The sequence below is a fragment of the Pleurodeles waltl genome, chromosome 8, assembly GCF_031143425.1.
Source record: "Pleurodeles waltl isolate 20211129_DDA chromosome 8, aPleWal1.hap1.20221129, whole genome shotgun sequence".
NCBI classification, from domain to species: Eukaryota; Metazoa; Chordata; class Amphibia; order Caudata; family Salamandridae; genus Pleurodeles; species Pleurodeles waltl.
Genome location: NC_090447.1, coordinates 602578675 through 602605249, shown reverse-complemented (window position 1 = coordinate 602605249; position 26575 = coordinate 602578675). Strand labels below are relative to the sequence as shown.

General features: G+C 44.3%; 1 protein-coding gene across 2 annotated transcripts in view; it reads right to left on the bottom strand.

Annotated features, from left to right (window-relative positions):
• Window positions 1-18490: 18490 nt before the first annotated feature.
• The window catches only part of GRTP1 (growth hormone regulated TBC protein 1), a 626114-nt gene continuing 618029 nt past the window's right edge, over window positions 18491-26575 (bottom strand). For both annotated transcript variants that reach the window (XM_069204672.1, XM_069204671.1), the window contains exon 8: window positions 18491-18932. In XM_069204672.1, the coding sequence (XP_069060773.1) occupies window positions 18831-18932 (102 nt within the window). In that variant the 3' untranslated portion in view covers window positions 18491-18830. The remainder of the gene's footprint in view (window positions 18933-26575) is intronic.

Sequence of the window (26575 nt, the reverse complement as noted above, 5' to 3'; positions counted from 1 at the left end):
CCCAGGGAATTCCCAGCCGCAGCGATGCAAGGGTGGACCATGATGCCTTTGCCCGAGTTAAACAGGCCTTCCTGGCCAGGCCACCCCTCTTTCTTCCTGGGACCCCACTGGGTTGTTTACTCCCTGCTGACTTCCCCTGAGCAACATGGTGATGACTCACACAATGTTCCGGATGATGATGCTGGTTCCTCAAGGCCTTGGCTCCCTTCTTCTTACCACCCTCCTCCCAAAACTGTGGCTGAGGGGTCCGACATGTTGCACCCTGACAACATCCTTCATCTACAGTCTTCCGAAAGGGCCTCGTCCAAAAAGGTGACAAATTATGTGGCAGTTTGCATCCGGAAACTGATGAAAAGGAGTCTCATACCTGCCTAAGGGCAGAAAGCCCTCGCCCTTCCCTGGCTGGTAAGGTAGTCTTCTCACTCGAGTTGGACCCTGGAATGACCACCTTACTCCAGAAGTTTGTGAAGTACCCAAAGAAGGGTATTGGTAGGTCCTGGCAGGCATGCCAGGACAAACTCCTGGATGTTCTGGGTCTGTTAACAAAGATACTGGACATGGCCGAGGATGCCAAGTCTGCAGGCTCCTAGATTTTCCCAGATGTACTGTCCAGATGGGCGCAACGTGTCAATTTTCCTTAGTAACGTGAATTGCGCATGATCGAGTGCCGCCACTCTTTGCTAATAAAGGTGGACTCCAAGCTAAGAGACCTGGCAGATTCTGAGGCGGGCAGTAGGTCAGGGAGGACTCTTAGGAGAATCTTTTATTAAGAAAATGGGAACATTTGTGAACTCATTCACTTCATTAGACAAGGCACAGTCATCCATTAAAAGAGTGTTTCCCTCCTGTGTTTTCCACAGGTCCGGTAGAGGCCGGGGCTGCTCGGCCGGCCGTGCCAACACCCAGTACCCACCCAGTACCCTTTTCGAGGGGAAGGCTCCCAGCAAAGCCAATACCAGGATCAAACCCTATCCAACAAGAGGCAGGCGCTTCCGAGGTCAATGTGGCAGAGGATCAAGTGCTTCCTACAGTTCCGGTAAGTGTTTTCCCTTCTTCCCTTGTAAAGGTAGAGGGCCGTCTGACGAATTTTACCCAGGCCTGGGGATCATTCACGAGGGATGTGTGCGTCCTAGGGGTTTTCAGATATAATTTTATGGCTGGAACCCTATCCGCCACGTTCAGTTTTCATCACACGAGACCGAGCTTGTGGAGATCGCAGCACTGCTGGCTAAGGCCACTATGACCCATACTTTTACAATATAATTGTATTTTGTAAGTTTACGCTGCTTTTGCATCAAACAATGACACAAATGCAGCGCAAAACAAGTCCAAAGACCAGTCATCAACTTAGCGAATCAACAAATGGATGGTATACCAACATTTCAAAATGGAGGGGATCCACTTCCTGCGCAATGTCTTGCGCCCCATCGAATGGTTGGTGAGTCTCGACCTGATGGACACCTATTTGGCTATTCCACTTTTCCCACAACGTAGACGGTTTCTCCAATTCGTCTGGGTCCAGCAGACTTTAGAATTGTCCACTCTGCCCTTCGGGCTATTCTTCGCACCTTGGTTCTTCACCAAGGTTCTCAAACCAGTTGTGGAATACCTTGGGGCACAGGGGATACGCCTCATTGTATACCTGGATGACTTGCTTCCCCTGCCCAAGTGTCCCTCCAACTGCAAATGGCAGTCGAACGTATACAACATCTCAGGTTTGTCATAAACAAGAACAGGTCCTTGTTGGTCCCATCCCAGAAAGTAGTTTTCCTCAGATTCCTAATAGATTCTACCACAGCCACTCTGAGTCTTCTGTCTTGGAAAGTGAAAAAAATCTGTTATGAGTTGTGACGGACTCTGACCAGACAGCAGGTCTCGCTATGGCAGGTTGCACATCTGGTGACACTTTTTTAATATTCTATCCAGGCAATCTTTTCCGGCCCTCTCCACTATTGAGTGTTACAGTGCCTGAAGGCTGCCCATCTGCACAAGGGCCTGACATACTCTCAGATGGTCATCCTCTCGAAAGAAGCACAGGAAGAGATCTGTTGGTGGCTTTCCCACATGGAGGAGAGGAATGAGACAGTGATTTTTGGCTGTGCCCCACAGTGGCTTGTGGTCTCCAAATGAACAGAAGTTACACATAAACTGTATTGGACTTTTAGCCGGCTCCTTTGCGGTCCGGTGCTGGACCAAGAATTCAATCCAGTCATGTGTACTCCTGAAAATGGATGTCTCAGTGGTACGCTATATCAATCATCTGGGAGGCCCTTGATCCAAGAAACTTTCTGATCTCACAACCAGCTTCTGGTAGTTTTGTCTGGACATGCAGATTTCGGTCATGACAGAATACCTACCAGGTCAAGAGAACCAAGTTGTGGATTACCAATCCAGACATTTCCGAGATTCTAGTCTGTGGAAACCCCATCCGGAGATTTTTTTGGATCTCCAGCATCTGTGGGGCTCATTCTATGTAGACATGTTTGTATCCAGGTTGGACCACATGCTGCCCAGATTTTTCAGTTGGAGACAGTACCTGCTGGCAGCGGCCACAGATGCTATTCTCCAGGATTGGAGTTGGGAAACAAGATATGCCTCTCCCCCTTTTGCGATGATCATGCAAGCATCCACTCAGGTCAGATTCCAGCAGGCCAGTCTGTTGGTGATCACCCCTATGTGGAAGTCTCAAGCTTGGTTTCCGGGTCTTCTGGAACTTTCTTGGATTTCTTCAATCCGACTCCCCCAGTTTCCCTTGCTTCCCCTCAATCCGGACCAAATGCCTCATCAGATGGTTCTGGAGGGAACGCCTTTGCTCATGGCGTGGCAGATTACAGAGGACGATGGTTGGTCCAGGGCCTTTCACACCAAGCTGAGGTCCTCCTGTCTAAAGCATGTGCAGACAGCATAAATAAGTATTCCAGATCAGCCTAAATTTGGTGGACCCAATTGGTGTTTGCGACAGGGTCTTGCTCCTGTGGATGCTGATGTAGAACATGTCCTTAGCTTCCTGGCTAACCTGACAATAGATGGACTAGCATATCGCTTTGACAATAACTTCATATCTGTGATATCGGTTGAACATATCCCGGTGGAGGGCTTCTCATTGGGGAACACCGTTTGTGTGTTGTCTCCTTTGGGGATTCAGATTTTCCCTTCCACCGGAACTCGCTATTCAGCACTTTGGGATGTCAACCATGTTCCCAACTTGTTTTTGTCTTGGCAACCCTACAAACTTTTGTCCAGAAAGGAACTATCAGCTAAGCTGGCTTTGCTTCTCCGCATGATATCCTGTAGAAGGGTCTCAGATGTGTGCGCCTTGGATTTCTCAGGCAGGACATTTTCTCTTTCTGGTGAATCCTTCACGGTAAGTAGGAAAATGAAGTGTAACACTAGAGTGATTTTATATCTGACCTTCCCAGACTTTCCAAAGCTGTGTGTGGTACAACGCCTCAAGGCACATGAGGAGATGTCTTCAGAATTTCGCCCTCCAGGTGAGCGTCTGCTTCTCACTGCACTGCGGAAACCGCATAAAGCAGTGTCTTCCCCCCCCCACTGCTTGGTGGATGGGATGGTTGATGCAAGAGGCTGGTGCTGACTGGTCTCTCTTTGGTGCATATTCAGCGCGTGGAGTCATGGCCTCAAAAGCATTCAGTTGAGCTGCCCACTTGGAAGACACCTTGAATGCTGCTGATTGGTCTTCAGACTATACATTTAAGAGATTTTATTTCAAGCTGGTTTTGGTTATGGCTCAACTGGTAGTGGGCATGCTTTGAACTAGCATAATCCTTGCCTCCGGTCCTGACATAGAATGAAAATTGTCCTAGCTATCGTAACGGAAAGTTTCAATTCGATTAAGGTCTCCGAGGTGAAGATTATCCCACCCTGTCAATCATGATATGAAGAAACTTCCCCTTGACTAGTAATTATTGGATTTATTAGTTTCTATTGTATTTACTATGAGAATACCTCATGTATCTAATAATAGGTGGATATAACAGCTGTATTTCCTGCAGGTTATTAACACTACTCATAGTAGTCTGCTAAAATTATCTTTTTTTTTTTTTTTTTATAAGAACAGACATCGGTAAGCAGGACATGTGAGAAGAAAGCAACAGTGTGTCTCACGCGACGAAAGAGGCAGTGGGGGGACACAGATGATGGACTAAATTGTGGACTGTTGAGAGCTGATTGGCTATTTCATGGAGCAGTGCTTCCATTGGATGTTATTGTTTCCTTTACTTATTCCCAATATTTCATGGGAATAGTAGTTTATATTGGTGAAGTTGTGAAATGGTTGCTATTCAATAAAGTGAAGTAAGGATAGCATAATCCTTGCCTTCGAGCCCATAATAGAATTGAAACTTTCTGTTACAAAAGCTAGGATATTTTTCATTCACAAATTTATGTCTGGAGTCCTCTGCCTCTCCTTTCTTTTCACTGTGAAGATTTTCACCGTGGTGGCATAAATCTCAGCACACTTGTATACGAATTATTAGTAACTGTAGTAGGGAAAATGGGACATAGTGGGAAAAAAGGGGGATAATTAGTATTAAACTGGAGGGATTTAGGGAAAGGAGGTAATTGAAACATTTTTAAAAACATTTTAAATTAAATACTACCTAAAATCAAGTTTACTAAACAGTACATAAAATTGTTAGTGCGGGCAAATCTTTTTAAAATCATTTAAAAATTAATATTTAATAAATAACTACATTTAAATTATTGCATTTATTACATATTTATTTTGATCACCCAACTAAATGGTACTCATGCTATCAACCTCAGATGGAAGAAAGGCTGAGGGGGACCGGCCAGGATTTGAACCTATGACCATGAGGTTGAACAAGGGACCCTACAGTGGATGCATTTGCCCAATAAGCCACCAGACCCAACTAACCACCAGACCCGATAAACCCACAAATGCTAATATGAAGCCAACCCCATGAACCCATTCCCCCGGGACCCATCCACCATTTAAAGGGGGCACGCAGCCCCCCTTTGTTCCGGGGACCCCATCCCCAGTGCCAGCCCACCATCTAAAGGGGGGATCTTGGTCTCAGGGACTCCATCCCCTGGGGCCCAGCCATGTGACCAGGGTTCCCCCCAGGGTACCCAGTCTCTATGTTGGGGACCGTGGGGGGAGTTTGAAGGCCCCCACAGTCCCAGTTGGCTCCTCACTTACTGTAGGAGCCAGCATTGCTGTCACAGAGAGGGAGCTGCTATAGCAGCTCTCTCTCTCTGAGACCAGTTTCCTCTGTGCTCGTGCCTGCGTTTCCGGGAGGCACACAGAGGAAATGGCTGCTCTGATGAAGGGAGAGCTGATTGACATTTTTCCCTTAATCGGAGCATAGTGTTTGCTGTGACTTGGCGGCAGCTGTCAAACCACAACAGGACATAGCAGGAGCCGGCCCTGGGGGGGGGGGGTGGCAGTCCCCAGGGCCATCAGTGGCTCCATGAGGGGATCCAAAACCTTTTCTAGTTTTATTGGAAAATCTCAGGAAGATTAATCAAACGGCGCCTAAGTTATTACCAAAATATTACATTATTTTTCTATAGAAACAGGGTCCTAGCTATAACTACCTGTAGGTAATATGTGTATATATATACATATATATATATGTTTCTATTACCTACTGGCGGTTGCCAGTAGGTAGGTATATTTATGATATAGTTTCCTTAGGGAGAGCTTTTATTGACTTGACTACAACTTTGGGGCTGTTTGATAAATTATCACAAAATTACCAGAAGAAGTGCCCTGTTGTGTCTTATTGTGCATGGTAAGTTTGGGGGTTATTCGTCAAGCGGGGGGCTGAGAAATAGGGAGGAAAAAGTGTGTTTGGCCCTGATTTATACTTTTTGGTGCAAAACTGTACCAACTCAGTTTTGCACCAAAATGTTTAGCACCGGCTTGCACCATTTTTTGTACCAGCCGGACACCATATTTATGGAATGGTGCAAGACGGTGGAAAGGGTAGGCTAGCGGCAAAAAAAATTACTTTAGTTGGGTTGGGCTGGCAGTATAGAAGAAGGGCTTTTTTGTACCAAAAAGTGACGTTAGGCAGGTTAGAGTAAAAAAAAAAAAGACTCTAACCTGCCTAGAGTCATTTTCTGATGCAAAACCATCCTCACCACATGACTCCTGTCTGAGAAAAGACAGGAGTCATGCCCACCACCCCAATGGCCAGCACAGGGAACCAGAATCCCTTGGGCATGGCCAATGCGGCCAGTGCCATGTGGGGGGGGGGGGGGGGGCTTTCAGGCACCCCAATGGCACTTATAAAATAAAATACTTATATGTACTTATCTGGGATGGGGTCCCCCATCCTCCGCTGTCCCTCTGGTGTGGGTGAGGGCGTCCCTGGGGCCTGGGGAGGACACATGTGGGCCTATTGCATGGTGTTCCACCATGGAAATAGGCCCATAGGTCCCCTAACGCCTGCCCTGACCCAGGCGTTAAAAAACTGGGCAAAGGAAGCTTTGCATCATTTTTTGACCCCTCCTCCCTCCCATGCACCATTTTTGCATGGGAGTATAAATATGACGTTATGGCCATAGAGTAATTTTTTGCACAGGAACGCCTACATTGCATCTTACTGGTAAAACTTAAAACATTTAATTTAGAAAGGAACAAAATGAGTGGTTTCATTTTGTTATAGAAATTATGGTTAGTGCTTTAGAAAGAAAAATTAGGGCTTGTTTTAAGTGAGATCTCAAATATCTTCCTCTTCTATTCCATTAAAACATTTTGACATGTAGACTGAAACATGGACTTTCAACACCAGCAGCAGACTGCTAGTTAACTCCCTGATTATCAGCAGTTTACTAAAGTGTTCTAATGAGCAACTAGAGTGCTAACATTCTGAATGTATGTTAAAAGTGTTGCACATCTGAATGCCATCATGATGGAATTGAAGTGGAAACCTGAAAGCCTTTTCTACTGAGGATACTGCAGTAAATGGGGAGATTAGGGAGCTTCATAACAAATAAGTCTCCCAAGATGGCCACCAGAGGAAAAAAGTGCTCAAATGTAGCACAAATAACCCCCCAAGTGTAGCCCAAGTAAAGCCCAATGACAGAAGTGTGCAAAACACTTAGGGACAGATTTACAAGGCCCTAGCGCCTTCTACCACCACACCACCATCATTTTTTATGCTAATGTGGCGTTAAGGAGGCCTTTCTCCTTCACCATATTTACAAAGTGGCGTAATGCTTGCATTGTGCCACTTTGTAACCCCTTGCGCCACATTATGCCTGCGCCAGGCATAATGTATGCAAGGGGGTTCTCACCCACAGGGAGGCCCTTAAAAATGGTGCAGTGAAATTTACAACATTTGACTGTGCCATTTTTAGCGTCATTTTTAACACCGACTCAGAGCGGACAATAACATGACACACACATTACTTTCAATAGCCCTCTTTGCGGTATTAGCGCCACAATTTATGGCGCTAATCCAGCACAGTACCACAATAGTGTCATAAATTCTGATGCTATTGTCCCAATGTGTGCCATGCTGCGCCGTATTGTAAATATGGCACACACATGGTGTCGTTGGGGGGACGCCTGAAAAGTGGCTCAGTTATGCGCCACTTTCTAGTAAATCAGACCCCTAATTGTTTGCTTCTTTTGCATTTTATATAGCACAGACTTGATCCGAAGGTATTGGAGTGCTATACATGAGCATCTATTACATTACCCAAGGACACATTCATTTTGGCCTTTAGGCACGGGGAGAGTAAGTGATTTGCCCAGAATCACAGGATGTTGAGCTGATGCTGAACTCAAACCTGGTTTCCCAGTTGCAAAGTCTGCAGCTCTGGTCGTAACGCTACATTCCATCCCTAAGTGTAACATATTATCAAGTGATCAACTGGATAACAAACATCAGGATAGCAAATAATTCAGATTTTCCTAGCTTTAGTGTAGGAAAGTCTAGATTTTATTAAAGACACGGATGCTTCCTTTTCTTGCTTTAATGTTAACAGCAGCCAAGAAAAAAGAACATTACAATACGAAATACATATCCCATGAATCAACAAAATAATATGTCACACGTGAAGTCACAAAGGAATGACCAATACCATGCTCACAACCCCAATAACTGTCTTAACTGCGAGCAACAAGCCCTCTTTTCTTGCAAAAGCATGTCAAGGGAAGCAAAACAATGGAATAATAATCAATATAACGGAAAAAGCCATCAATAACATAAAAAAGTATTTAGCAAAGTCCAGAGCTGAAGGGGAAACCTAATTTGGCCGGTCCACAAAACGACAGGAAGAGAGAGACTGATCTTCATGAAGAGTAACAGATGCAGAGACTTCTTGAGGAAAAAAATTGGTGGAAGGACGAACATCCTCATGAAGAAGCGAGTGGTGCAGGGGAAGCCCGCACTGAAATAGAAATGGGAGGGTTAAGAAAAGCGGTGGGATAATACTCACCTCTGTGTCTTTAATAAAATCTAGACTTCCCTTCACTAAAGCTAGGAAAATCTGAATTTTATTACAAGACCAGAGGCTCCTATTATGCTTGTTTAAAGCATAATAACAACAGAATCGGCAACAGTAGAAATTGCTTTACAATAAAATGTTCTAAAAGTGGAAACATTAGACCAGTCTGCCGATCTAAGAATGTCCTTGAAACGAGCCCCGGCCCAGTGGGCCTTAGAAGCCATATCACCTCTGGCTGAATGAGCCCCAAAAGAAGCGGTGTCAACACCTGCGAGGGTCATAACCCACTTTACCCAATGAGTAAGGGTAGGAGAAAAGACAGGTTTATAAGGTTTGAAAAAGGAAATCAGGAACTGGGGAGAGGAGGACATTCTTAAATCTGCTGTTTTTGCTATGTAAACTTTTAAACAGTTACCAACACAAAGTTTAGGATGTGAAGGAAAGTACGGATAATGAACCATGGACAGATTGGTTTTCGTTCTCCTATGAATTCTGAAAGACACATTAGTGGGAGAGAATTGGACAGAGGATACATCTAAAGCATTAATATTGTTAACTTTGCCAAAAGGCATTTCAGAGAAAGAAATTTGTTATCGTGCCAGGAATTAAACAAATTCAAAACCAAACTGACATCCCATAAATGATTATATCTTGAAAAAGGAGGATTGGAAAATCTTACTCCCTTCAAGAGACAACACACCAAAGGGTGTTCACTGACAGGTTTTCCACCTACTTGAATGTGCTCGGCAGAAATAGCAGATCTATAGGTATTCACAGTTCTATACGCCCTACCCTGGGAGGCTAGAGGCGCCAAAAAATTAATGGCTAAAGTCACATTGGCTGAAAAGGGATTTGAATTCCTGTCCAAGCACCAGCCACTCCAGACCAACCAGGCGGACTTGTAAGCTTTAGCCGTTCCCGGTGCCCAAGAGTGGCGGATATACTGGGCAGCCTCTTCCGAAATTCCGGGGGTTCTCCAGGCTGTCCTGAAATCTTTCATGCCACCAGAGTTAACATATGATAGAGAATCATATCGTGAGGATGACCCTCCGGATCGAGAAGGAGTTCGGGAAAGGTTGGAATTAGAACCACAAAATCGATTGACAGAACCGGAGGGAACCAGGGTTGGGTTTGCCAAAAGGGAGTTACTAGCACCAGAGAAGTCCGTTGACGACGAACCTGGGCCAAGACCCTGGCTATCATCATGAAAGGAGGAAAAGCATAATTGAGATGGGGAAACCAATCCTGGAGAAAAGCGTCTGTAGCAAGAGCTTGAGGATCCGGTCTCCAACTGTAAAACTTGGGAAGGTGAGAATTTAAGCGAGAAGCGAACAGATCCACCGTCATGACACCGAATTATGAAAAAGTTTGTTTAATACGAAAGGGTGAAGACGCCAATCGCTGTAATCTTTTAGGTGCCGAGAACACCAATCCGCAATGGTGTTTAGTTTGCCTGAAGATATTGCGCTCTGAGTGACAATTTCCAAAGAAGGCAAAACTCCCAAAAACTTTTGGCTAGATCCACAAGGGGTTTTGATTTCGTTCCTCCAAGACTATTGATGTATTTTACCGCGGATATATTGTCCATCTTTAAAAGAATAGAGCAACTTACCTTGTCCTTTTGCGAAGGTCTTCAATGCAAAGGAGCCTGCAAGCATCTCTAAACAATTGATGTGCAGTGCCGACTCCTTCTCTGACCATACGCCTCCAGTCGAGATGTTGCCACATCTTGCGCCCCAACCTGTCCGACTTGAATCGGATTCTAATACTAGATCTGGGGCTGAAGAGAAAATTGCTCTTCCGTTGCATGCTTCCAAATGGTCGAGCCACCACTGTAACTCTGCTCGAGAGCCCTGGTCCAGCTGAATTATATCCGAATAACGAAGACCTTTGTGGAGATGTTGAATCTTCAACCTATGAAGGGCTCTGTAGTGTAATGGACCTGGAAATATGACATGAATAGAAGAGGCCAAGAAGCCTACAATTTGTGCCAGAGAACGGAAAGATTGAGGACTTGCCGAAGTTCGTGTTTTATACGATTCACCTTTTGTTGGGGAAGGGACAAGAATGTTGTTTTGGAATCTATAAGAAACCCCAGGAATTCTACTTGAGTTGAGGGAACAAGAGAAGACTTTACCATATTGACCAGAAAACCCAGGGAATGCAAAAGACGAAGGCAAATGTTCAAATTACTTAATAGAATGCCCTTGTTCTGAGCCATAATGAGAAAATCGTCTAGATAAATGATCAGTCTTATTCCCTGAGCCCTTAGATGAGCGTCCACCGGTTTCATCACTTTTGTGAAACACCAAGGAGCGGAAGCGAGCCCATAAGGAAGGGCCGTGAACTGGAAGATCGAGCCTTCCCACTGGAATTGCAGGAATCTTCTGTAAAAAGGATGGACAGGAATCGCAAAGTAAGCGTCCTGGAGATCTAGGCGAACAAACCAATCGCCTTCCATCAAAATGTCTCTGAGATGGAGAATAGTCTCCGTTTTGAAATTATTGTAAACTACATAATTGTGGAACAATTTCAGATTTATCACCGGACAAAACTTTTTGTTTTTCTTCTGGACCAGAAAAATGGTACTGAGAAACCCTGAGGGGAAGAAAGAATCTCCAGATTGATCAAACGGGTTTGTTCCTGGGAAAACCTTAGGGGAGTGGGAGGACGAGCCTGGCAGGGAACCTGATAAAGGTCTATACAATACCCTTGAATGGTTTGAAGAACCCATGGATCTGCAGTAATTTGATACCAGTTTGAAAGAAAATGTGCCAATCGACCTCCCACCGGAAGAGGGCCAAAATATAAATTTCTTACCTGAGACCTGTCCTCCTCTTTGACGATAAACTCTGCTCCTGAACCCTCTCCCTCTTTGAGGGTAGAACTGAGGTCTGTATTCAGGGGAGTAGAAGGAGGAGCCTCTGAGGGAACTGCCACCATGGGAGGCGAATCGGCCGGTAAAGCGGCTCCCCACTTTACCGGCCCTTCCAAAAAAACCTGGAGTTGAAGATTTTCTTTAAGGAGAACTGAGCCTTATTCAAAGTCGCGAAGGTAGAAACATATTTACTCAGTTCCTTAATAAAAGAGTCCCCAAAAAGAAGACCATTAGCTTGCTGACCCTCCTCTCTGGAAGCAAGGCTGCCCAACTTAGGGTCCATTTTAAACAAAATACTTTTACGCCTCTCCAGGGAGATAGCGGTGTTCGCATTATACCCCATAATACATACTGCCCATTGGGCCCAGTTAGATAAGGTAGTTGGATCAATTTGTGAGCCTTCCAACCTGGCCTCCTCTGTTAAATCAAGAATTCTGGTCAAAGGATCAACCGGATATAAAAGCCTGTCCTGGCAAACAGACCAAGCTCTATCGACCCCTTTTTTAGGGACCTTACCATATTTGGAGAAAAACAAAAACATATTAGGATCAATAACTGGAGTAGAAGTAATGTTATGAGGCAGGGAGGGACGGGGATACTCGGAACTAAGTTTATTTCTTGTGGATTTGTCCAAAGAATGTCTTAAATGCAGAGAAACGTAATCTGCCACATTCTCAGAAGGGAACCATTCAGTAGAATTCAGATGTTGTATTAAAGTGGGATCAAACATTGGTTCCCCCAATCCATCCAGAACAGTATAATCATTTGTATCCGCTGAAAGGTCTGAATCAGAAAGAGAAATTGTCTGCCTTTTCATTAGAGGCCCTTGCCAGAGGTCATCAAAACCCTGGGTATCATCATCAGCCCCGTCCTCAAATTCCATGCCATCATCTGTGTCCCTCAGGTGTATAATATGAAATTGAGAGGGACCCTTTTCCACCGTATGAACCTCCTTACGGGGGAAGGACCAGCAAGTTGGGAAGAATCTTCAGCGCCAGCAACAAATTGTACCCTGGAAAGAGTACACTTCTTCCCTCTATTTGCCTCAGAAACATTAGAATTTTGAGAGGCCAATTTTTTTAAAGATATTTCTCATTTTTTTGACATCTGCAGCATAGACGATGACACAGCCTGTTGTACCGAATCTTGAATAAAAGTATTCAAGTTGGTGCGAAAATCCTGAAAATCATCATTATTAGAAACTTCAGAATTATTTTTGGACATCCTTGAATGTTCAAAATAATTACCAGAGAGAGAAAAGCTCACAAATTGAAAGAAAAAAGCTTCAATGGAAAGGATAAATGCTACACTAAATTCAACCCAGTAAAGAAAGGGTTAAAATATGTATTGGGCAATGGGCGTGAGCAAGGGAAGTGTAACAAGGATGGAAGACACACCCCCAACTCCAAAGGCGACCAACCAAGGCGGGACACACCCACAGGCTCCGCCCGAAGAAGATATCGTACTCCGGGCAGAACGTGTGAAGGATGCGGTGTCAAAACCGCCCCCAATCCGACCCTGAAACTGAAAAAGAAACCAGGAAGAAGGCAACAAGAAGGCGCGCCACCAAGCGCGAAGTGAAGCCAGTGACGGTAAGCGTTATCTAAGGCGCGTACCTCAGAAACTGACAGGAGAATGAGAGACGAACGTTCTGGAAGAACGTTCGGCTCTCAAAATGACGAGCGAACAAGACGCTCTTAACGCCATTAAAAACAAACAGAGAAATGTAGCATCAACATTGAAAGCATGCACAAAACCAATAACAAAAGTAATAATAATAATAATAAAATTCACTGAATATAATAAAACGTATGAAGAAATGTATAACTTATCTTGACTGCGAGCAGCAAGAAAAGAGGACTTGTTGCTCGCAGTTAAGACAGTTATTGGGGTTGTGAGCATGCTATTGGTCATTCCTTTGTGACTTCACGTGTGACATATTATTTTGTTGATTCATGGGATATGTAGTTTGTATTGTAATGTTTTTTTTTTCTTGGCTGCTGATAACATTAAAGCAAGAAAAGGAAGCATAACAGGAGCCTCCGGTCTTGTAAAACATTTTAAAGTGTTTTGTCACTATTTAAGAAATCAGAAAAAAATCCCTCATTTTAGTTTTCTAGAGCACTATCATTAATTTCTATGGGAATAAGACATGCTCATTTTTTATAATCTCTAAAAGAAATGCTTTAGGTATTACAGTTTTGATTACATCAAGATAACATAAGGAGTGGCAAACATTTATAATGAATATTGAATGTTAGCAATCTAGTTGTTCCATAGAAAACTGTGGGGAGGCAGAGGACAGGGGCATGACTTGAACAATTGAGGGCAGGGTGGAGGGTCTAGAGGCAACAAGCTGATCACACTGGGCAGGCCGGAGGGACAGTGCCAGCAGAAAAAACCAAGCATGCAGGGCTGGCTAGAGAGGCTGCAGCAATATAACAGACCACTGAGAGCAGCAAGAACAGGCAGTGGCAGTACAACCATACATGCTAACAGAGCCGATTCAGGCAGGAGAAACCCGATGTTTTTAAACCCAAAAGATCTTTATTTTATCCGTCTCCTGCCTAAAATGTCTTCTTTTTCAATGTAAGTCAATGGGAAATTTAGTTCCCCAGGATTTTCTTTCAAAATATCCCTCATACCAATTTTAAAATGTTCGCAAGTATGGTCCTTTGGATCAAGGAGGGCAGGAGGAATGGGGTAGGGACATGGACTCGGATAACAGATGGCGGGAGAAAGATGGACAGGGGCACCAAACTGATCTTACCGGGCAGGTGTGAGAGATTGCAGCAACACAGTACACCACACAGGGCAAGCCAGACAGCAGTGCAGCACAATGGACCATGGAAAGCAATAGGGAGGGGACAGAGCCATACACATGGACAAGCGAGAGCAGGGGGAAAAGAGACAAGTTGACCATACTGGACAGCCAGGAGGGACAGTTGCAGCATAGTGGACCATGAAGGGCAGGGGGGGGGGGGGGCAGAAGCATAACAACGGACCAGATAAGGCAGGAGGGAGGGCATAGGGGCCTGCACATGAAAATCGGAGGGCAAGAGGGTAGGGCAGGAGCAGAAAGCTGACCCTGGAGGGCAACAGTGAGACTATACTGGCATACACACAGACAATGGATAACACAGCCAGGCCCTGCGTCCACTCCCTCCTACCCCCACCATGCATTGCAATGGACATCTTACTTAATGTAAAAAAATAAAATTAAAAAAAATTAACTGAACAAAAGTGAAGTTTAAAGGGACGATATAGTTAGAAAATAGACTAAAAAAAAAAACCTAGAAATGCACTAAAAAACCAAAGGTTACAGGAATGTCATAGCTAGGTTGAGATTTTATACACACGCAAAACACAGAAATTCAGCTGTTAGAGTTATTTCAAGTAACATTAACTTGTGCCCTAAGGTTACTGTAGCTCAAGCCCTCGCCATGCACTGCTAATTACCCCAAATACTACATCACTAATGACATCTTCTATGACATCATTGATACTATCACTGTAACATTTGCAGTAAAATTATTGATGAGAAAACTGTGCATTGGGAGGGCCAGAGTTATGGTTACATAAAATAACTAACTATAACAGCTGAATTTTTATGGTTTTGTGTGTGTAAAATCTTAACCTAACTATAACATCCCAGTAACCTTTGTTTTTTTAGTGAATTTCTAAGGTTTTTTTTTAAAGTTCTATTTCCTAACTATATTATATACACACACACACACCTACATTTGTTAATTGGTCCCTAAATGATTAAGATGAACTCCAAAGGAACAAAATGGGTGTAAGGATCAGGGTGGATTACCATTAAACAAAAAAGTTGCATAAGAAACAAAAGGGGACTCACAAATCAATGTAAGTAAACGGAGCATGAAAAACGGGGACCTCACAACATCTGAAGCTGACCTGTGATGGGGTGATGTAGCGCTAATGGCTCCCATGGTCCCCAGGACTGAAAACAAGGCTCTCTTCATGCCTGATGGAGTTAGGAGTCTTTTAACTTACAAAGTTCCTGTATGTCAACACTCTTCAGTCGGGACGAGGCTGTACCCACGATGATGGGTGTTTGTTTGAGACTCTGCAGCAGCCTTCAGCTGTGCAGTAAATAATAAAAAGTAAAACTAATATATTTATACAGGGAGTGCAGAATTATTAGGCAAGTTGTATTTTTGAGGATTAATTTTATTATTGAACAACAACCATGTTCTCAATGAACCCAAAAAACTCATTAATATCAAAGCTGAATATTTTTGGAAGTAGTTTTTAGTTTGTTTTTAGTTTTAGCTATGTTAGGGGGATATCTGTGTGTGCAGGTGACTATCACTGTGCATAATTATTAGGCAACTTAACAAAACAAAATATATACCCATTTCAATTATTTATTATTACCAGTGAAACCAATATAACATCTCAACATTCACAAATATACATTTCTGACATTCAAAAACAAATCAGTGACCAATATAGCCACCTTTCTTTGCAAGGACACTCAAAAGCCTGCCATCCATGGATTCTGTCAGTGTTTTGATCTGTTCACCATCAACATTGCGTGCAGCAGCAACCACAGCCTCCCAGACACTGTTCAGAGAGGTGTACTGTTTTCCCTCCTTGTAAATCTCACATTTGATGATGGACCACAGGTTCTCAATGGGGTTCAGATCAGGTGAACAAGGAGGTCATGTCATTAGATTTCCTTCTTTTATACCCTTTCTTGCCAGCCACGCTGTGGAGTACTTGGACGCGTGTGATGGAGCATTGTCCTGCATGAAAATCATGTTTTTCTTGAAGGATGCAGACTTCTTCCTGTACCACTGCTTGAAGAAGGTGTCTTCCAGGAACTGGCAGTAGGACTGGGAGTTGAGCTTGACTCCATCCTCAACCCGAAAAGGCCCCACAAGCTCATCTTTGATGATACCAGCCCAAACCAGTACTCCACCTCCACCTTGCTGGCGTCTGAGTCGGACTGGAGCTCTCTGCCCTTTACCAATCCAGCCACGGGCCCATCCATCTGGCCCATCAAGAATCACTCTCATTTCATCAGTCCATAAAACCTTAGAAAAATCAGTCTTGAGATATTTCTTGGCCCAGTCTTGACGTTTCAGCTTGTGTGTCTTGTTCAGTGGTGGTCGTCTTTCAGCCTTTCTTACCTTGGCCATGTCTCTGAGTATTGCACACTTTGTGCTTTTGGGCACTCCAGTGATGTTGCAGCTCTGAAATATGGCCAAACTGGTGGCAAGTGGCATCGTGGCAGCTGCACGCTTGACTTTTCTCAGTTCATGGGCAGTTATTTTGCGCCTTGGTTTTTCCACACGCTTCTTGCGACCCTGTTGACTATTTTGAATGAAACGCTTGATTGTTCGATGATCACGCTTCAGAAGCTTTGCAATTTTAAGAGTGCTGCATCCCTCTGCAAGATATCTCACTATTTTTGACTTTTCTGAGCCTGTCAAGTCCTTCTTTTGACCCATTTTGCCAAAGGAAAGGAAGTTGCCTAATAATTATGCACACCTGATATAGGGTGTTGATGTCATTAGACCACACCCCTTCTCATTACAGAGATGCACATCACCCAATATGCTTAATTGGTAGTAGGCTTTCGAGCCTATACAGCTTGGAGTAAGACAACATGCATAAAGAGGATGATGTGGTCAAAATACTCATTTGCCTAATAATTCTGCACTCCCTGTGTGTATATATATATATATATATATATATATATGTGTGTGTGTAAAATGTTTGTTACTTCTTTCCCAATGCCTCAAAGTTAAGGAATTTCTAGTTGGATAAATGACTTTGAATTTGAGATGTAAAAAAAGAAAGGTTCCCCACAAATGTACTTGATTTCCACAGCGATATTTTCAGGTGAAAGAGTTCAAGGCTACTTCTATACGACCTCCACTCAATTAAAGGGGGTACATTTTGAATGAGCTGGCTGAAGAAATGCCCAGATCTCGCTGGTCTATTGGTTCTCTTCCAGACAAGCACAACTTTCTCTATCTTCAGGAACTTTTGGATCATTTATCTGCAGGTCAGAAGTTCCAACAGGGCAATCATGATTTCTACTTTGACCTGGACCCTTTTACTCACTATAGAAAAACCCAGTAGCTTTCTTGTGTTAATAATGATACAACAACATTAGGGCACACACACAAATTTGACAAATAAGGAAGCAAGGACAGCAGGTTTTTAAACAAGGCCTATTAACCAACAGCATTTTTTAAATTTCCTGCAGAAAACCCAGAGGCGAGGGAAAGCATGTACTTCCATTGGAAGATTGTTCAAGGTCGTTGCTGCAGCAATGGAGAAGGCCCTCTTATCAATAATACGTTTTGGGAATAGATTTACTAAGGGTTTCGGGGTTACTGAGTGGTGCTGTACAATCCTATGCTGTTCCTGCAAGCTTTTGTAATGATTTGTAAATTGATGCAATTCTTTGGACCACAGAAAGCCTGCACAAAACCCCAGTGGAAAAACCTCCTTATTCTTCTGGACTTGTGGAAGCCATTTGTCTTGCGGGAACGTCAGGAATGCAGTGGCACGAAGAGGGCAAACTTAGCTGGCTTATTGTCTGGGGAAGCAATATGTATTACCTGAAGGAAAACAACAAGTGAGTTGAATAGGACACGTTTCTGGATTGGAAGTTCTGTAGGGAATTTAAGATTGGAGGGATATGATCCTGTCTACTAGTTCCAGGAATGCGTCTAGAAGATATGATTTGAACCAGCCTTTTCACAAACCCATCTGGTTTGGAAAGACAAACTAAGTTGTCATGGAAGTCACGATTGAACAGGACCTTTAAAGTCACCCCACATCAATGGTACTCCCATTACTGACTCTCAGAGAATGAAAGTCTGAGTGGTCCTGCTGCGATTTCACCCTCAAAATATGATGTCAAACACACCCCTATAGTTGATGCATTTGTCTATTTAGCCATTAGACCTGCCATCATGAGTGAAAGGTGAAAAAGGTGATATGTTGGACAATCATTAGAAAAGTCCCATAGTTTGTTGAACCTATTGATACTGTGCAGTAGTCTCGAAATGAAGACGAAAAGATAATTGTATTCAGATTTAGAACTTATGTTACAATGATTCAAAGGTGAAGCAGATCCAGACACTGAACCCTAAATAAATTTAGCAAGTTTAATTCCAAGAACACTTTTATAAATAATTTATTGGAAATAACACAGTTATTCATAGTTAAGGCTCCTTTAATTTCAAATCCCAAGTAATCAGTAAGAAAATAATCTAAGTTGAGGAAGTATTTGAGACAACTCTTATTAATTTACAATTCATAATCTCTGGTTCTAGGTACTCTGGACAGTTTAAATTAAGGTGAAAATGAAATACAGTAAGTAACAATAATTTACAGCACTTAAAAGTCAAGAGTCGTTGGTCAAGTACTTGAAAACAGTCATGAACGCAAAAAACTGTGAATCAGTCAGTGCAATTATTAACAGGAGGAATGTGTGGTTATTGCGAAACTATGACCACGATCAGCCGGGGAAGCTATCCTGTGCAAGAAGTTTAGACCGACACGTCTCTCGTAGTTTGCCGATTGTCGCCATTGGAAGACTTCCAGGTTCTGAAAATATTTTCTGAAAAAAAAATATCATTGTTAAACCGTGTAATAATCTTGTAAAGTTATTTTAAGCTATTGTGTTGTTGAAGAGAATAATACGACTTAGTTTCAGTATTTATCGTATACATATCAGCATTGTACGCGCATTACCACCCTTTTAGCGAGCTGATGAGAGGCAGGACAACTTAGCCCAGCTCATCTTTCAGAAGTTAAAAAGACATTAGCGCCCAAGCAGTTATAGATAGACATGTCCAGTACTGCAGTAATCTTTATTGTTTGTGGTTAATTAGTGCCTCTACAGTGTGCAATACTGATAAAAACTGTTTAGGATTATAAAAGAAAGCAACCTACTGCAACATTATGAAAGAACTGAAGAAGAAAGTGATGAAAGCATAACTGCAGAATGATAAAAAAAAAAAAGTGTCTTCAAGCGCTGACAGCAAATTAATTACATTCAGCCGCTCTAATAAAGTGCAGGTACTTAAGAATAGCATCTATTTGTTCATTAAAAATAAGCGACATTAACATTATTGAGCACCAAAATGGCGAAAAGCGGAAAACTGGTTATGCCTTGCACCTTCACAAAGACACACTTCAGGCCAATAGGTGAGCACACCAAAGACGGCCTTCAGTGTAGCTTCTATGAGGGAAAGGCTCAGAGTTCTGGTGCAGAGCAAGAGTAACGGCCCAGGCGGAGGCACGTCATCCGAGAGGTATAATAGGTGATTCCGCAGAGCCACCTGGACCCCTAAACCTTTTGTATGCAAGGAGGACACATTTGCTCAGCCGGATGTTAAAGGCGGTGTTGTCTGGATTAAGCGCTGTTATGATGCCCTGCCGCAGGTTCGAACCCCCAGACTGTTCCACTCGGCTCAGAGTCTAGTTTTACGTTCCTACAAAAGAGCTGGGGCAAGGCACAGGACACGCACTAAGGACTCGTCACACTGGCTGCAGACCCTGCATTTGATTCAGCAAGCTAGATGCTTTAAAAATAGCCACTCGCCCAGCCTGAGAGTCATGAACCTTAGCTCCAGCTGATTGGAATACCTGCATGCGAGGTATGGGGAGAGGTATGCAGGCTGGTATGAGTTGATGACTGCCCATTCATTCTTGCGTTTGGCTAGTATAGCCCTGTCTGAATGGCAGGACCAGAGACAAACATGTTTTTAGTACTCAGTTCAAATGCAGATTGCCTCGGATTTATGCCCCGGATTTTGTTCGCAGTCAGAACCTGCTCACAGTCCTTTAAGAATTGGTGGTGTGATCCACCAGGCCCCCTGGCGCTTATCTTGGTCCATAACAGGGCCTCAAGCGAACCCGCACTGGCCCCGCAGCTTGTGGCACAGATTAAGAAAAGCTCTGGTGCCCACAGCTCGTTGGTCAAGAAGGCCAAGTTTCAACCTGATCTGAGCGGTGGATGAAGACTTGAGCAACCCTAGAACGCATTTATAAATCGTGTGATGAGCTTGTTCAGTAAGCTGCTGTCCTTGCTCAAAAGTATTCCTATACCATTAGTTAATGTGGGAGAGACCTTTGCTCGAATGGCTTCCAGCAGTGAGGATAAAACTTGGCCCTAATAACGATTTTTAAAGTTTAGATAGGGTCACTTGAAAGGCCATGGCCTCCGTTACGATTTGTACCCCCAGATACTTGTACGACTGGTCCTCCATGATCTTGTTACTGTTGTATGTCCAGCGGCCCCCCTGGTACCATTTCCTACCAAATGTGACTACCTTTGTCTTCTTCATGTTAACCTCCATGTTGTTGGTGATTGTGTAGGTGTGCAGCTGGGTAAGCAAGTGTTGCAAACCTACCGTTGTGAGGCTGAATAGAGCAGGATGGTCAGCATACAGGAGGTTGCTAATCTCATCTCCGCCAATCCTTGAGGATGACAATTGACTGAGTCTACAATTTATGGAAGATCCGCAATAAACAGATTGAAAGGTAAGGGGGCTAACACACATTCCTGTTTGACACCGTGTGATGCTGGAATTTTCCTGGACAAGTGAGAGTCATCCCTTAACTTGATTCAGATCTAGGTGTTGGGATGCAGCTGAATTATGGACTCCAGGAGTTTGATGGGATTATCCACTTTTTTTTTTAGTTTGGCCCAGAGCGCTCCTCTCTGTACACGGTCGAATGCCCCATTGAAGTCCACAAAGTCCACAAAGCAGCAATGTAGCAGTGAGTGTGAGGAATTTGCCTTGTCCATCATAATTGATATAGCTAGCAGGTTTGTGTACCAGACTTCGCTGTGAAACCTGTTTGATTTTTTAGGATGAGCCCATTCAGCTCCACCCACTGTTTCAAGTTCTCCAAGAGCAGGCTGGCACAATACTGGGCCTCGTTGTTGAGTAGCATGATCAGCCTGTACTTACTGGGGTCTGATCGGGAGCCCCCTTTGTAGATGGGATAGATTATTAGCCCACGCCACAAATTGGGTATGGTTGAACGCAGCCTGCAATAATCAAATAACTTGGTTAGCCACCTGGCTCAAAGCATAGTGTTCAATTTTAAAAGAGTCAGTGGCAAGTCATTGAGCCCTGATGTGTCCCATCTGTTCTTGCCATCGATATTACACAATCCAACCTGCTTTGTAGAGGATGTATATCTGAAGCAGAAGAGGCCTGATGGTCCTGAACTTGACACAGATACTTAGTGGGATTTGCAGATGGACTTGCTGTACAACAGACAAAAGAGCGGTCTTTACCTTCAGTTGCTAAGAAATGTCTCATAAGAAACGTGGACCTTTCTGATTCTGTGATGTTCGCACTGCCAAAACCATGGCTTCTGTTCATTTGGTTGTTCACCAGGGCCCAGAAGTTTTTGAAACTGTGCTGCATTCTTGCACATAAGAAAATGGACCAAAAAATGTTGGAGTAGATTTTGTCTCTTTACATATTATTGCCTGTAGCTTTTCAGTGCCAGTTTGAATGCAGTGGCTAGCTCTAAGGCCCCTGGTTTCTTCTGAGCATCTCTCAGGGCCTTGTTATGTGCTTTATTTAGGGCCTGTGTATGTGCCGAAATGACACTTGGTTTTGGGCGAAAGTGCTGATGGACTGCCTATTGGAATTTAGCAAACAAATTGATTGCAGAGGATCCACCATTCCACTGTCAGAGATCCGGAACATGAGTTTACATGGACAGTGTACTGCACTCACTCTTTCATTAGAGCGCTTCTAACAGACGTCCTCACTTCTGAATCTACGCCTTGCTGCTGGGCAATTGGTTCTGCTGAGCTTCTGGTGGATTTTGTGACACAGCAGGAATGGCCACTAATGGTCCGTTTGAAAGGTCCTGTGAAAGAGCATGCAGAGACTTGTGGAATGCACTCTATTCCTCATTCAGTCTAGCAGGTTCTTTACTGATAGTGGTATAGAGGGATTGTTGAGTGATGCTCTGCTCTCCGTTACCTCGGGAATGCGCTGTGAACTTATTCATGAGCAGTGGGAACAATTTATGAGGTGCAAAGGTGGTTTTACCACCTGTTTGTTTCGTTGTTTCTGGAGTCTTTTCTTTTCCCTCTTGCTTAGTGGGCGAGGTGTTTGAAGATCGGCAGTAACAAGATTCCTGTGGGCTGGTTTGACAGTTGAGGGCTGGCCTCCAGCCTGGAGTGATGGAGTTGGTGCCACTGCTGATGTTGCTGTAGTGGCAGGGCTGTTGCAGATCGGCAGTGCAACTGTCTTCCAGGGCCACTGAGCCATGGTTCCGGGCCAACAGCTTAGAGGCTACATGTTAGGTTGCGGTCAACTACCAGGGATACTGGGCAATCGCTTAATTTCATCCAAAACAGTGTTGAGAAACATCAGAATGAGGGCAAGTTGTTTTTGGTGGAGGAACAGCAGCAGACAGAACAAAGTTAGTGGTTGTTTGTGCTCTTAAAATTAGTTTGTTTAAATTGTCCAGCTTGTTATCTATTGCTGCCGTAAACACAGTAAAGAGTTCAAGAGATCAACTTGTACATCCAATTTGTCAGAATGGTAGTTTAAGGCTGAAATGGTCGCTTGGAGTGTTTGCAACAATTGTGGCAACATTGCCCATGAACAGGCTGAAGTCTTGTCAGAGCTGTTTTTTCCTTCTGGTTTAGAATTCTGTGCGGACTCCATGAGGAAGAGAGACAACTCCAGAAGGGACTGGTCATTTGGTTCTGCGCCACCAAGTTCTTGGATGGGATCCCCTGTACTACCCAAGTTGGGTGGCTTAGTGGGCAAAAGTAATATATTCCCCGTCTGAGTCCTAGCCCATTGGGTGGCTGGTGGACTGGGGATATCAGTGGCACAGGAGGGCTGATAATGCAGCCCGTGTGTGTCCCCAACGTTGAGGCAGGTTGTGTGTTTCTTGCTGGAAGATGTGGTCCCCAGTTTGAGAGCCTTGATCGTTCTGTGAACTGGGCTCCTTGATTGGAAGAGTGGATTCTAGGTAGACAGACGGGAGACCAGATGGCGAGGCTAATTGTAGAAAGTTGTGGTTGATTGTAACCACCCAAGAGGGATACTGTTGACTGGTCTGCTGATTGACCGTTATGGGTGTTGACTCCACTGCTACTATCTTGAGCTGTTCCAGTTGCACACCGGGGTCCTCCATCGCCGGGCTGCTGCAGAGCTCATCCCAGACCAAAAAAAGTTTTGTTATCAGAGGCGGGTGTACTGTTGCCTTAAATTTGAACAGCGACTGTCTCTCCTCCAGCTGCCCCAGAATGTAGTAAGTTTAGGGCCACCCTCAGCTCCTGTGGTGATGTCTGTAAAGGGTGGCTTTTTGAAAAAGTCCAGAAGGGTTGCCACAAGGGAGCGAGGGGTGCCAACCAGTCTGCTAACATCCATTGACAAGGTCGGGATTTGGTCATGGGCTAAAGGTTGGGTTGGAGCTGTTGGGGGTCATCGTGAGGGCGGATCCAAACATAGAAAACTTGGCAGATTTAGATGGAGGGGAAAAACTATTGGGTTGATTCTTGGGCTGACTTGGGTGAATCCTCTGACTTGTAGGTGGGTCCCACACTACCCAGCTTGTTCTTTCTGGGCCTTTTTGGGGCTGAAGGCTCCTTCTTTGTTCTGCCTTAGCTCCTAAAGGGGACACGTTTGGGGCCTGTGGGTACCTTCTTTGGCGCAGCTTCCTTTATTTGCTTCAATGAGAGGAGCCGCTTCTTGTTACGATATGAGTATGTTGTGAGTGGCACTGCGGGGATCTGCGGTTCTGGTGGAAGTGGCTCAATGGCACTGTTGGCAAATCTCTGCATGTACAAACCGCACCAACCTAGCGCTGGACACTTCCATACAGCAGGGGAAAAGTCCTGCAACCTAGCGCATTGCCTGAGGGCAACAGAGGGGAGCGTTGGCACGTAGTTCCACGTTTTGTACGCTTGGGTTGGCACAGCTCACCCCCACACTTACTCCTTGTCTAGATGCCTTGCAAGGTGGCCCTGTGGCTGGGGTATCAAATAAGGTGAGTGCCGTCGGATAATCCATCTTCTATCAACTCTACCCCGAGCCTCGCTTGTTCTCAGGCCGGCGGGAGCCTTTGAAGCGACTTGGCGGCAGGGGACACACCCTTGCACAACTGTTGCTGGCAGACACTGCACAACTCTCTGTCTCACTCCCCCCGCTCCCCCCACTACCTACCTTCCTTCCTTCCTTCCTTCTGTGGTAAGGTATAGCCTCTGTGTCTGTCCTGCTCCCCCGAGGCACCACTGGTCAGTCACTGATGCAGTCGGAGCATCAGTCCAGCAATCCGGTAGAGGTACAGGGCAAGTAAAGCACAGACAAGGCACGTGTGGTGCGTGGGGCCAGGCCGAAGCCATTCCCCTCTGCAGCACACTGGCAGCCGTGCTGGCGAGGCGGGGTTGGTTAATGCCGAAGAAGGGACTCGACGCTTGGCACATGCTGCCTGTGCCACTCACTGCCCACAAGACCCCTTAACTTGGATTCGGGGGAGCAGCCGGGGGGGGGGGGGGGGGGGGGGGGGGGGGGGACTGCCAAGCACAGGCAACACAGGCCTTCGCAGGCAATGGCTTGGCTCAATGGGTCAGAACAAACGGCTCCAAGCAGCAGCTCCTCTTCTTCCTTGTAAGGCCTGAGACTTGACTGGGCTAGGATGTAGGACTGCAGAAAGAAAATTACAGCTCCAGAAAATATCTCCAGTTCAATGAGATCATTATACACATCAGTCCCTAAAACCCACATAATTAAACTGGGATTATTATTGGGGGTCTAAACCATTGGTTCAACATTTTAAGCTATTTATATAAGTATTACCCATATGAGCAGAGCTCTCTAAAACGCAGAGATGTTTAAAAATACACATTTAAGATTTAAGATACCTTACTACTAGTTCTTCCTTAAGGACGAATACCATTTAGGCAAAATAAGCATTATGAATTTCTCTTCACTGAAAAATAGGGACTTATCATTGTTACCCTCTGTCAAAGACTGCTAAGCTGCCTCCATGGGAACATTTAGGGTCCAGTAGCAATCACAGACCATCTGTGTATGCCAATATAACCAATATCCCAGCTTCATGTAAGAGAACCACAACAGCCTTGCATCACACATAATAACTTCACCCTCCTCAAATGAAACACAAAGGGAATTCCTTTTAGTGATCGGTTAATGGTCCTCACCCAAGTAATTCGCCATGCCTGAACTTTAATTTAGACATATTTTGTGAAGCTGGGCATCTGCTTCACATCTCGTCTCATATCATAGAGACAGACTGAGCTAAATCAATCATCGAGGACAGCACTATGGAAAGGCCTGACTTAACTGGCAGTCACAGTACATCTGGGAGAATGTCTTCCTAATTATGCATTCACTTTGACTTTTTAACCAGTTAACAATGCTGAAGGCTACATCAGAGTCGAATATAAAATCTAAATCATTTTTTGATGACATAAAATTGTGGGAAGGGTATAATCATGAAAAACTCCGAAATTATAAATAGCAAAATGTGCCAATGGCATTAAAAGCATTTGTTTAATTATGCGGAGCCTGGAAAAAAGCACAACCCCTTATGGAATTGTTAACTGTTTATCTGAATGTCTGTCGCTAATAGTGCATAAAAACATCCAATTTTGTGTCTGTACAGGGACATCAATTTCAGCAAAGCCGAATCTAGTGGTAGCACAGATAACTAAACCAACGAGTTATGACCATAGCAAGTAAAATTAAGATGCACTGTTGTAACAGGGATAATACCCGCCTCTCAGAAGATCGAGGACAGTTGCAAACAACCTGTGAAGGTGGAGACAGTAAAACCAAATTTGAGCTTTTAAAAAACAAAAGAACAGAAACAAAACCCCATATAGAACATTTGTGCTGAAAGCAATAAAGCCAAACTCTGAATGTGTACAAAGCATCAAATAAATGCAAACTCACTCATACTTCATTTACTTCTGCAAATCAGTTTTTTAACCCATTTGATAACATGCCTGTGATAGAGAATGGCGTTCACGATGGTGGCATCAGTGGAACCTTTGCACTAAGCTACCTCCACAACGGGTAATTTCCAGCTAGGACTTCTCTTCAAGAACCCTACATTATGTCTGCCTTTGCGGAACCAGTGGGGGAACACAGGATCTGGCTTAGAGCTGCGATGGGAAAAACATTCTCAATAAACCTCACCATGCCAACGAGAGTGCACAACAGCTTATGGTACTTGCACTTCCAT